The 13,548-nt window shown below is 29.1% G+C and overlaps 2 protein-coding genes across 5 annotated transcripts; one reads left to right on the top strand and one right to left on the bottom strand.

Annotated features, from left to right (window-relative positions):
- Nucleotides 1-12: 12 nt before the first annotated feature.
- LOC126846900 (eukaryotic translation initiation factor 4E transporter-like) lies at nucleotides 13-11,219 on the bottom strand. 4 transcript variants are annotated; one of them, XM_050586771.1, is made up of 20 exons: nucleotides 10,636-11,219; nucleotides 8,038-8,227; nucleotides 7,832-7,949; nucleotides 7,264-7,427; nucleotides 7,073-7,210; nucleotides 6,841-6,989; nucleotides 6,595-6,687; nucleotides 5,918-6,060; nucleotides 5,105-5,387; nucleotides 4,828-5,040; nucleotides 4,614-4,756; nucleotides 4,453-4,524; nucleotides 4,083-4,143; nucleotides 3,905-3,999; nucleotides 3,449-3,635; nucleotides 2,827-2,949; nucleotides 2,638-2,753; nucleotides 2,388-2,562; nucleotides 2,122-2,307; nucleotides 13-914 (listed from the first exon to the last, which is right to left on the bottom strand). In XM_050586771.1, exons 1-20 carry the CDS (start codon nucleotides 10,715-10,717, stop codon nucleotides 709-711), a joined length of 2,937 nt encoding a protein of 978 aa, XP_050442728.1. In that variant the 5' UTR covers nucleotides 10,718-11,219; the 3' UTR covers nucleotides 13-708. The 4 variants fall into 4 exon arrangements, with proteins under 4 accessions (XP_050442728.1, XP_050442719.1, XP_050442711.1 ...); XM_050586762.1 differs by lacking the exon at nucleotides 10,636-11,219 and adding an exon at nucleotides 8,340-8,607 and having other exon boundaries at nucleotides 3,449-3,629; XM_050586754.1 differs by lacking the exon at nucleotides 10,636-11,219 and adding an exon at nucleotides 8,340-8,606.
- Nucleotides 11,220-11,328: 109 nt separating this feature from the next.
- Nucleotides 11,329-13,067, top strand: LOC126846925 (ZZ-type zinc finger-containing protein 3). The gene has a single exon (XM_050586824.1). The coding sequence runs from the start codon at nucleotides 11,745-11,747 to the stop codon at nucleotides 12,900-12,902; it is 1,158 nt and encodes a 385-aa protein (XP_050442781.1). The 5' UTR covers nucleotides 11,329-11,744; the 3' UTR covers nucleotides 12,903-13,067.
- Nucleotides 13,068-13,548: the final 481 nt, after the last annotated feature.

Below are 13,548 nucleotides of genomic sequence, written 5' to 3'. Positions count from 1 at the left end.
AACAATGAAAAATCGATTGGTCAAAACTAAATAATTACAATATTTTATTTCTTCATAACATATCATCATCCGCCGCTATGGCTAATTTTTTTTTTTTACTCTAGTAATACAATGAAGGCTTATTTTGAACTTACAAATCATACAATTTCTAACATCACAGACAAATTGTACATAAGAAAATAAATTCTTTGTACTTATATACACATTGTTTCTTTTTTTTTTTCTAAAGATAATAATAATAGTAATAATAATAATAGTAAGTTTTTGTACACAAAGGTTCAAATTTTGAAGAAATTATAATAATGTAATATAAAATATTTATATACGTTTTCTGATCATCATTAGAATAAAAATTATAATTTTTCAAAAAATATTGGTTAATTTTTTGTTTAAAACATGCAAAAAGAAAAATAACATTCTGAATTGCTTAGTGGAGGAAATAATTTTTTTTTTTTTTAGAGGTCTGTCGCACAAAACAAACTTGCTTAGACATATACTGTGAACCTCGTATTTTAAAAACAATAAAAGGAAAATAAAGAAAATGAGACTTGGAGAAGGACCTATATTAATATATTAAAAGGAATAACAATTTTTTATTATTTTTTAATTTTTAAGTTTTTTTGTTTTTTTTTCTGTTTTTGTTGTATTGTTCTTATGGTACACATAAAACAAACAACATTGTAGCAGATTTACTTTTGTTCTGATCGTTTAAGATCGACCGCCCACCTGGAACTTCTCTATGTCTTCTACGCTGAGCATGTTTACATTTTGAGTCATGGCCGGCATGTTTGGTAAACGTCCAGCGCGAGCTTGTGCTAACAACTCAGGAGAAAACCAACGAGCAAGCTGGTTGCTGACCGGAGATTGAACACGGCCTACGCGGTTTTTGTTGTCGCCAGAACCGTAGTTCATACCTGAAAAAATATAAATATCTTTTTGACAATGTATTTAGCGAAGTGAGATAACCTGTATATTGAAATTATCTTTATTGTCATAAATATTAATGAAAAAATAATTTCCCTTGAAGGAAATACATTTGATCATGAATATGTCTTCATTTTCTTTCCTCTCACTTATCAGTCAATTCTTTTATCATTAAACTAATAACTGCTGATTTTTATTATCAGTAATTCCCTCTTTTTTCCTTCCCCGTCTATTCATCACCGCTGCCCATCTATAGCATCATATTCCGTTATGCAAATTTAGTAATCGCTCCAGACGTAAGATATATTCATGTCAAAAAGAAAGCCAACATAGTATGGTCATTTGGAGGTGACTGGAGATTTCATTACTATCGACTCGGTCCAATCTTCAGACCAGAATGCTAAGAGACTAGACATAACTTCATTATTGACTCTAATAAAACATTTAAATGTTTAAATGTGTTCCTACAAATAACTATTTGTTATTGAAATAAAAAATACACAAGTTTCAGTTTACACCTGCATATTTTTAAACAACTCATTGTTAAAACAACAGTACTCTGACACGCAGCAAATTGAGACAAGAGTTTAGAAAACTGATATTGATTTTTTTTAATAACTTTTGCTTAATGTATCGCTTGAAATACATTGTTAATATTGTAAGAATAACTTAAAAATTGTGCGTCCATCGATACCCAGTAAAACTTATGAAGAATCTGAATTGTTTATTCAAAACATAAATCCGAGGGTTTTTTAAAAACAAGATAAAAACATAATATTTTGTTCTTGTACTACAAAAATCGGGCCTGTGTTATAAAATTTGAAAAAAAAAATATCAAAATAGATAATATCTCTTTCCCGAGTTAATGTGTAGGCTTACAAATTTTAGCTTTATGTTAATTTTTGATGAAAAATTGCCTACACAATGCACTTAAAGAAATGCTAGTGTGGAGGCTCCTCAAGTTAAAATATTATGTACATTTTTAGGGTGTTTTACTCGATTTTGAAGAATGAGAAAATACAGGGGGGGGGGGGTAGGTTAAAAAGTTTACTATGGGTTTAAGGAGTATTCAGTTGATTTATAATTTGAAAACGATACTCGTCAACGATTTATGTTGGTAACAATTCATTCACGGATGAAACGATTTGGTCTTAAAGTGAGACCAGATACAATTATTAACCCTAAATAAGTACTCACGCCCATTCATGTTGTTTGATTGTTGTGTTACTCCTCCTCCGTGATGGTACCTAGGGTAATTACCGCTCAATATTTGTTGAATAGTTGTATTGACTGGTCGCTGTTGTTGTTGCTGCTGCATAAACTGTTGTTGCTGAATTTGTTGTTGCAACGTGTTTATTTGGTGTTGTAAAGCTTGTTGGGTGGCTAAAATTAAATAGAAAACAAATAATTTAGAACATCGGGTTTTATGGAAGAATTGATAAAAATATATATTATTGATTTACCAGCTCTTTCATCGGGAATATGATGTTTGTCGACTAGAGGTTCTGAAGTAGAAGTCATTTTGCGTAATACTGATGTCGGCGTAAGGCCGATTCGAGGTTGAGACTGCTGTTGATGGTGAGACGAGTTGTTTATGTCCATGGAACTACCTTCTCCACCATAAGGTGTGTTATGAGTCTGAAAATAAAATACGCATTCAATACACCACACCCCAATATTAGTTTTATGGAATTGTCGTAGTTTTTTACATACATTTTCCATTCTTTTATGGCTTTGATCGAGCAGTTGTCTCTTCAACATTTGGCTTTGGTATAACGCTGCTTGTTGTTGGTATGCCAAATCTTGCTGGTTGACCATTCTCTGAGAATCTGTAAACATAGTAATAGGGTTAATAAAGCGTTTGTATTAATTTAAATAATATGTCTGCCGGTAATCACATACTGTTGGAATGTTGAAATAACTTCATAAGACATATCAGAGTTTCTCGGTAACGCGCCTGACTTGGATTAGTTTTCTTCCATTGATCGACCAAATTATGAAGCATAACTTCACCGCGTTTTATTCCTAAAATTGTTTTTAAAAAACTTATCGTTATTTTTGATGTCAACACTAATAAAAAAACGTTTTACTGATTTTAATACAGAATGTTCACTAGATGTGTAATCTTGAAAATATGGGTAGTACTTTTTTAAAACTTACTGAAAGCTTAAGTACCTAACAATAAAAAAAATAAGGAAATTAAAATTTATGTTTTAATGTATGCTTTTGTTTGAAATATTTTTTAAAAATACCAAATTTAACGTGCAAGCAAAAATATTTTTACTTATACAACAATAATAATTTAAAAAATAAAATTTTATATGCTTACAAACACCACGAAGAAAATTAATTATTATATTTATCGGGAAAACTCCTATTTATACATGTTATTAAATTTAATTTAAGTAGACGCTTCTCAAGACACAATTATAGTTAACCTATTTATGATGTTATAAATGTTAAAAACATTACAACTCCCATACTCTCTAGTACTCTGCTAACTGTTGAAAAGACGATTACAAACCTAATAGTATTTCCTGTGCTTCGCGGTTGTGCAAAACATCCTTAGTTGGCGTATAATAGTTTACCATATGCTGGAGTTCAACGGGAAGTTTATAAGCCTGCTGCTTGGTGTGTAGTTGTTGTTGTTGTTGTTGTTGTTGTGCAGCCATAGCTTTAGCCATCATATTATTTTCATGTTGTTTCTGCAACTGAAATAATTATTATAGCACACTTTGTTATTTATTTGATTTATTATTATTATTGTTATATTTAAACAATTCTCTCTCAAAAAAAAAAAAATTAGTTTTTAAAAAAGATTTATCTACGCTTTGTATTAAATACATATTTTTAACTTTTTAACTAATTTTATTGAAAAATGTAATTACTTTCGGATATTAAGCGTGCTTATTAATATTACTAAATATCTACAAAACAATAATGTGTTATTAATATAAATTATTATATTATTTAAAATAACCTGTTGTGCTTCCATCAGTTTCATAACCAATTCATTAGGAACCTGCATGTTGGGTTGTTGGGGACGATAATTGTTTGAAGGGCCATAACATGGACCTGGAAAATTACCGGGGTAGTGTTGAAGTTATATATTTTTAATTTAATTTAAAAAAAAGTAGTTTTACAAAACAAATACTAACCAGCAGGGTTTTGCCCTTGGTTTGGTACGTAGTTAGGTGGTCCTTGAGCGTTATTTAGCATCTGAAATAGTGTATTATACGTAAGAGAGGTTTTTTTTAATTAAAATTTGTTTAGATTATTATAATTTTTTTATTTCTATATAAATTTGTCACTACGCAAAGAATTAGATAGTAGTTAATTTGTTTAAGTTATTAGTTGTATTTAATTTTTATGTGAAACGAAAATAGACTAAATAACATTAATAAAGATTAATTAGCCTATAATATCGATTTAACAATTTTAATTTTACTAATAATACTGATTTTATTATCTCAAACGATAATAGGCTATAATTTGTATAATAATATAAAATTGCATCTCAATCTTTACCTGCATAATAGAATAGTTTTGGGGATTGTTTTGTTGATGTCCATCGTTATTCTCAAACTCGTTTTGGTGTACCTGTTTTTGGTGAATAGACGAAATTATTGAAATTTCTATCACTAATGAATATAATATAATAACACTCTATTACTGTTATTTGAAGTTACCTTAGTGTTATGAATTTTTTTTTGTTTCATCTCATCGTTGAACTGGTTATTATTGTGCTGGGGCGAGTATCCGTTTTGTTGACCGCCAGACATGCGTAACCTAGACTCAATTTCTTCGAGACTTTGAACCTTGCCACTAGTTTCTGCGAGAACAATTTTTCAAAGTTAATACCAAAAAAATTATAATGTTTGATAAGGAAAAATAAAAACTCACCTAAATCACGTATGGCGGTTTTAGGATCAGGTACTTGAGGTGCACTTGCTTTGATGACGTCCATGATGGCAGGTGGAAGTTTACTGTTTTCGCTTGACGTAATAGAATCGTAAGCATTAGTGGAATTTTTGGACTCGCTTTGATTACTCTGGTTCTTGACTATTCCCATAAGCATCGAAGATAGTTGTCTGGGATCTTCTTCTGTAGTTGTCTCTGTTAAAAGCCAATCACACAATTAATTAAGTTAATTAATCAACATCAACAAATGCTATCGTACTAATAGTAGTTCCAGAATTCAACATTTCAGTTGACGCCGACGAAGCTCGACTACTATCACGAGTGCTGAACCACTGACGAAACCGTGAGCCGCCAGCTACATTGCCATCGCTCTCTCCTTCAACGTGCAATATATCACTCAAATAATCTGGCTTCAAAAAATCATCTATATTGAAATCGTTGAAAGCACTGTCGTTCGTCTTATGTTCAGCATCGTAAGCTTGAATAAACTCATTTCCGGAAATTGAATCTGAACTCTTTTTAGTTTGATCATCAGACTCTTCCTAATTAACAATTACAAAAAATGATTAATTTAAGTTCAGGTCGAAACATAATTCTCACTAGCCAAACGTTTAAATTCGCTCATAGTTTAACCATTTATTTTAATACTATTTTACATTGGTTTTAATTAATTTAAACCATTTTAAATTAATTTAATGTTATGTATAAATATATGGATAGATGTTACTTTTTGAACGAAAAATTACTATGTTTCTAATAAATAAAAGTCGTGGCAAAAAATTGTATTTCTTACACTTTTTTAGTTCTTTATAAGTCTACTTTAAAATACTGTATTGGTAAGTTTGCTCATTTTGCCCGAAACTAAAATGCAATTAACTTTTTTGATAAAAGTAACATCATACAAAATGTGTAAATCTGTTTTTAAAATGAACGACTTATGTTACACAGATGAGTGCCACAGATCATGTTAAATATAGACACAATATAACAGATGCAAGTATTATTATAACATATCATACGAGTTAGTTATGAAACGGCTTTGTACATAGAGATAGACTACACTGAAAATTACATTAGACTTGTCAGTCGTGGATTTCTTTTTTTTATCCTCGTCCTTTTCTTTTTTTGTTTTCTTTAACTTATCGTTCGTGCCTTTAGCAGCGGTCGTTACGTCTGTAGATGTGGAGTCAATAGAATTTTTCTTGGCTCTGGCAGCTAAATTAAACAATGATAAGAAAAATCTTATTATATAAAGTGACCAATAGTTATAAATATATCATGTTCACTGTCCTCATGTTAAATTTAATCAAAAGTTATCAGTCCTATGATCCATAATGGGTCACGTTAAACCTATTTTAGTAGTCCATGATCCACATGTGGTTCATTTCAAACATTTATTTTTCTGGAGATTAATTTGTATGGACTATATTCTATGAAATTCATAATAACACAGTTGGACAGGTGAGATGATAAGGACTTAATTAAATAATTAATTAATTAGGGACTTATCTATAAATAAATTATGAACCACATAAGGGTCATCGGACAGTGAGCGTGATATATATAATATATCTGTGATCCTCAAAATCTCTAAGGATTTTGACGAAATGTAAAAATTGAATTGCCAACTGGGATATATTGATTATTTAATAATAAATTGACTCAGAATAGAATCATTATGTTTTCAACTGAACACCTAGCTTCTCTTCTAACACTTATGATCTATAAAAATAGTACAATTATGCTTACATGTCTTAGACTTTTTTGGTTTCTTTGACTTGTCTGTAGGTGGGTCATCAAAACCCCTTAACTCAATAGTGTCATTTTGTGACGTCGGACCATCTATGAATTAAAAAAAACATACAAGTGAGTAGGAAAAGGAAATTTTAACATTTCCATTTCAAAGAGCTGTCAAGCCAGATAAAAATATAATATAAATTTCCATTTTATATTTATAGTATATTCTTCTTTTTTTATAAATAAACATTTAGCTACCTGTCATCCACTCAGGTTCTTCTTGGGAGCGGTAAGAATCATTTCGGCGCTTATCATAATTTCCTGAGCTTTTATTATTAAAACGATCGTAATTTCTGTATCGATCTGAATCTCCCCTATCAAACTCAAAGTCTTTTCTACGAGGTTCTCTGTAAGCAAAACGCAATGATATGAAATATCATATATTTTTAACTATAAAAAAAAAAGTAATAATAATAAATAAAATACTAACGCTGTGTCACGAAAACTTCCTTTGCTAAAACTGTAACTGTTTGCAATTCCGTTTTCTGCCGGACGATATCCAGTCTCCCAAGAATCTCGACTCATTAAACGACCACTACCAATTCGACGTTGTTCACGAATAGGTTCCCTGCAGACATAATAATATAAGAAAATTTAAATACTAAAAACAACATCTCTTACCTTTCTACATACTGCTTAGCAGCTGTATTCAATGGACTATTCGAACGTTTTGGTCCAGTAGCATTAGCGGTGACAAAACATCCCGAATTAAAGCTACGTCTTTGTGGACTCAAAACTATATCTTGATCCTTTTTCAAGCGGTCTTTGGCATCCTGCGACTTTTTCTAAGCCAAACAAAAAAAATTACCTAAGTTAACACATACTTTAAACACTAATTGGTCGGGTTAAGGTCATTTTATTTTTAAATTACGTCTATGTTAGGTTTTTTTCTTAAAAAAAAAATTCAAATTTTATTTTGAGAAATATTCACCAAAATACCAAATAAATTTGTAGATTTGTTACGTTATTTATTTATTTATTACTTGTTACAATAAATATTATTTATTTAAATAAAACATATTTCAATATATTTTGGTGAGAAGTAAAATAAAGCCTATCTATCTTGTTACCGAATATTTAAATTATATTTTTAATACATTATTTATATTGATTTATTGCATAGTTGTCTTTAGAAAGCAACCTATTATAATATTGTTAATTGACTATTATTTAATTAATATATACTAACTTCAACCTTAATATCGCCATTTTCTACTGGTTGATTCTGCCAAGGTGTTAAATCGAATGCAACAGATTTGGTATTGGTTGCAGGTTTGCTGCTAGTCATAGGCCCCCTTTGTGGTCCCCTAAAAGCAAAGCAAGTAATGACAGTGAATTAAAAAATCATATAAAAATATCAAAAAGATTTTGATTATTGTACGATTTGTTATTTACTTTCTTGTTTTAGAATTTTCTAAATCCAATTCGGGGAAGTTGTCCAAAAACTTCGGGCGTACCTTTGAACTGCACAAATTTTGGAACTCCAACAATGCTTTTTTTGTGTATCTTTGTTCCGGCTTGAACCTGACCACTTTGACTTTTTCTTCACTGCCAGATCCATTTTCGGATTCACTCATGGTTATCCCTGTAATGAATAAAACAATAATTAATTATTTATTTAAAATGCATGCCATTGACCACAGTCTTGTGAAATGTTAAAAACAAAATTATAATAATATACATGAAATGATGCAGACCTAATACTTTTTTCAAACCAAGTGTACATAAACTATTATTATTTAACGGTCCTTCTGGAACATTTTCTTTACAATGTGGCATGGTTTTTAAAACTTTATTCAACATAGAACTTTGAATACCAGCACGTCTTTTACGACTTTTGAATATTCTATTATCCATAATGTCAAAAATTGTAAAAAATAAATATTGCACATTCACAAATAAAATAAGTCATACAAATATGAAATCAAAATATTAAATATAATACATTATGAGCAAGTAAAAATACTGAAGTTAAAATGAAACCGTTTCACTGATTACAAGAAATTGGAATTTCATGAAATGATTTTCTAATAATAAACCAACAATGATTGTTCCCCCCCCCCCACTAACTAGATAGGTTATCTCCATTAGATATATCACACAGGTACCTACTAACGTAATACTGCCAGTCATGGGCAAGTTAGTCTATCATAAATTAAATCTAAATAACTATTGGTCGTGGACTAGAAATAATTATGATTTTTCCGAAACAAAAGATAACATCTACTCCATCAAGATTTATCATTGTTTTATAAGTACTCGTTATTTATTTAAAATACATATTATTTTTTCACTGAAACCCTCGATATAAAAAAACTATTTAAAAATAAATTATCATCATTTAAATTACTATTATTTTTTTTTTTTGATAAACGTTACAGTAATTTGTTTGAAATATTAAAGTACTTACAATTTAAGCATTAGAGTTTTATAAAATCAACATCTACATCTACATTTTTTATTTTTAGTGCTTTTTTTTAAAACTACTACAATAGATACTGTTATCTTTTTCTAAATTATGCTACCGGATCAAATTTGTTTTACAATCATGTCGTGTCATTAACAGCATTAAACAAAAAAAGAAATTTATAGTTTAAAAAATATTATAAGAAATCACATTAAAATCATAGTTAATTTACAAGTTGTACAATATCTTACTTGATAAATGTATAAAACTAAAAATTAAAATTATTGATCTCTCCACTAATTGAGGTTTGTTTAAAAAAAACAAAATGTCTGTTATCAATATCTCTGTACTCACCTTCTTGCAGCTCTAAAAGATCAAAATAATTTAATGAACTAGCTTAGGTAAATCTTAAGTGGTTACTTTAAAAAAAAAAAATAAGAAAGTGTTTGTATAATATTATTTATTGCTTTGTATTTTAATATTTAAAAAATGTATTGTTATTAAACTAGTTAAAGTACAGCAAAATTATCAACAAAATGAGCCAAAATAAAAATGCATTATTAAAAATCCCAAGTATTATTTTGGTAAACCTAACAAAAAACATTTACCAAAAAAAAAACCTAAAAATATTATACATTAGAAAAATAATTACGCTTTTATATTTTGTATAGACAAAAAGTAAGGAAGATAAACAAAAAAAATTGATGGCATCCCACCATATTTGTTCCTCCCATGTCAACCACTGTGTAAATAGTTACTAAATACAAATCTATAGCTAGGTATAATGGTGGCCTAAAATTTATTGTACTATATTTACTTTTAATAAGAAAAAGAAACAATAATAACATATTTATGTGTAATCATGATATTGTAGATACAATAAAAAATTGTTATAACTCATTTAGTAGTTATTTGAAACACATATCCAAGGTCTTTAAATGTTGAGATTAGGTTTATCAAGTATAATATACAACTAACAACACGAATCATGCTAGTCCCCAAATTAAGTTAGAAATATATTAGCATCACTTATTAGTATGTATGCTAACATTTTGTTGTTAATAACCATTAAAATACACACTTAATTCAGAAACAAAAAGAAACCTAATATTTGAAATAAAGTAATTCACCTACATATCTTATAGTTGTTGGTTTTTCATTTTAACACACTTTAAAAACCAATTTTAACCAACTCATCTATTGATAAACTAATTTATGATAACAAGTTTTCAAGTAGCTAAACCTTACCAAATAACTAATATTGGAACTGTAAACAATTGTAGAAGACATAATAAACCTACCATAATAAAACTTACCACACAAAACATAATAAAGGTTTGGAGCCTTACCACAGATAAATTGAAATAGGCAACAGAATCCAGTTACTGTTACTTAATGTTAGCGCGTTTTACCCGGGAAATAAAATTATCCTAAAATAGGTAGTGGGTATAATATCAGACGTATTAAAATATAAACTACTATGTAGTTTTGTTGCGGAAGCTTTGTGAACAATGGAAATATATCAAAATAACATTATAGGATACACCTATTTACTATAGTATTATCTAATGCAGTTTTTCGCTTACCTTCAGCTTTACAGTCATCTGAATTCGACAATGCAGGCTCAGCTGAATCAGATTGACTATTATCGTTTGCCTGGTCAGACATGGTAAAAAAATATATACCTATATATTATATATATATATATATAAATCAATAGATTTATTCTATTTTAAAAACCGTTCGAGAGGCAAAATTAAATCATTAGAACAAAACGTCTTCCGCATTTATATACCGAGTGGACTTAGTTTTTGACGTGTTCAGTTCGCACGAAAAGTAAAAAAAAAAATCAGTTAAACAACAGTGATAACCGCAAACCGATATAATTAATAAAAAAAAACGCTATCGACTTTTAACGTGTGAATTTCGTTGAACGAATTACAAGGAACACAATCCGCATAATATTATTTGTAACTTTTATCAAAAGAAGAAAACGTATAGAGTAACAAGACGTCGTCCTTTCGAACTCTGTGACAGACAAAACAAAAATACTAAAAAGTAAAAACAATTGAAACGTCTCAAGCGAACATAAAAAGAAACAATATGGAAATGAATTATTATCGTTACACGATATTATACAAAACGAGAACGGGCAAACGGGGAAACGAAAAATAATGAAAGTATCAAAGTATGGAATATTTATTTTTTTTTCAGATGCAGGATGCCCCGATGATGGGGATAGTTGAGGTGGCAGGCAGGCGGGTATATACTGAATGTCATGGAAAAGAAAACCATTTAACAACTATTGCAATCATCGTTATCAAACGCGGCAAACAGATTGAGCTGATAACAATATTATGTTATCGTGCAGTGCACATGCTGTACTTTGTCGTGATGGCTTTTTTGACAATAATTGTTGTTTCGTGCACTACAATAAAATAAATTACCTACGTATGCAGCTGTTATAAATGTTAAATAAACCACCCCTTTTTTTAAATGTAACAATAAATTAAAAAAATATTGACGCTTTTTATAACGATAACATTGTTGTTTTATTTTGTTGAACATTCGCACGTTATTTAATTTGCAAGTGTTGTTTGATGTAAAAATACAAAATTAAAAATATCTCTTGATTTAGAGTGTCGGTATTTCAGTTACTTGATAATTATTATTTTATAATAAAGTCGCCGTCAGTATGGATGCAAATGTCGATTTTGAAAAGTCGTCAACAACCGAGCTGGACGCTGGTGAATTTTATTTCGAAACCGATTTTTATTTACTGAAAAAGAACAAGGATTACCAAAATCTATTGAAAACACTGGCCATTCTCGAAGTGCAACGTTCCATCATAGTGCAAAACATTGAAAAAATAGTTGAATTAGAAGAAAAAGTTATCAAGAATCCGTTGAGCATTTTAAATAAAATTGTAAAACAAGAAGATTTCGGTGTGTTGAAAAAAGTAACAGTTGCTAAAGTACCAAAAATAGATTGGTCTAAATATACAACACATGAAGAAAGCGAACAATCAAAACTAGTTTGTGACATTAATTTGCGGAATAAAAACATATCCGACAAACAAGAATTACAAAGCGCTAATGCAACTGATGTAGACAAGCCAGAAACATTTAAAAAGCCTTGGTCAGTAGAGGAACAGTTACGCCTTGAAGAACTGTTAGTAGAATATCCTCCTGAAAGAAATGAAAGTAATAGACATAGAAAGATAGCGGAAGCATTGGGTACGAGAAATTTGCGACAAGTATGCAGCAGAATTCAAAAGTACAACATGAAAATGAAGAAAGTTGGTCAAATTAAACCTATAAATGCAAGCGCAAAGAACTTGAACAAAAAAACTGCTACTTTAAGTCATAGAAACATTGGAGCGTTATTAAAACCAACTACGTTTATTCCTTCTACCACATTGTCAGATGATGTGGATGTTTACAATTCGGATCGAAACAATGTAAAGTTAAAACAAAATATTGAGATGAGTAGCGAAAGAAAGTTAGAAATTCTGGATCAAGTATTAAAAGATAAACTGTCTGAATCTGATAATTGCGTTATCCATAAAAATTATAAATGTTGTATGTGCCAGTTAGACCCCATCTTAGGAACGAGATGGAATTGTTCGGATTGCCCTTCTATAGGAAGAAGTACTGATTTCTGTAGCGATTGTATAGTTGATCTTGTAAGGAATATTTTCGAAGAACCACCACATCCTTTGGATCATTGTGTAATTCCTATTAAGCATATACAAGAAGATGACAACTTAGATAGCCTTGTTGATCCAAATTATGTGCCATTAGTATTTAAAACTCAAAATTATCTGGACCCAAATTTTATGGTACAAAGTTAATAACATTAAGTATATTTAAATATTTACTTGTATGTACAGTGTTTTTAACGTATTATTATGTGTTTACTATGTTAATATGTACATTTAACTTTTTTAGACACCAATGTGTCTTGTGACACATTGACTAATTTTATTATAATTTTAAATAACTATGTTATGTATAAAGCACACTGATTTGTTTCACATTATTGTAACTGAATAGTATGTATGTATAATGTATAATTATTATGACTGTTAGAAATAGTGTACTTGTTTAGTTTAAAAATTAAAATTTTAATATTTTTAGAATATTTAAAAAAAAAAGTGATTTCATTCAAACCTTCATCTACTTTTTATATGTATTATTAACTATTATCATCTATTATATGTCATGAAAATAATAGGTATATATTTTCATTTGAATTTTGATCTATGGTACATATATTACACCTTGTATTAATTACATTTAAGACAGTTATATGAAAAGGAGAACACTTAAATGCATAATGAAACTATGTACGTTATATTGTATTTTAGCAAGAATTATTAATTAGAATTGGTAATATATTTTTATAATTATAAAATACTTTTCCTTTTTGTATTATAAAATAAAATGTTCTTTGTTTTGTATTTAAATAATGGTAAGCCTGTAATTCTTGTGATGTTA

This window comes from Adelges cooleyi, unplaced genomic scaffold, assembly GCF_023614345.1.
Source record: "Adelges cooleyi isolate 19-005CV unplaced genomic scaffold, UGA_ACOO_1.1 ACOO_flye_CR_arks_rails_tigmint_CR_PRNA_108, whole genome shotgun sequence".
Lineage (NCBI taxonomy): Eukaryota > Metazoa > Arthropoda > Insecta > Hemiptera > Adelgidae > Adelges > Adelges cooleyi.
The sequence above is the reverse complement of the archived record's forward strand: the minus strand, read 5'-3'. Positions and strand labels throughout refer to the sequence as shown.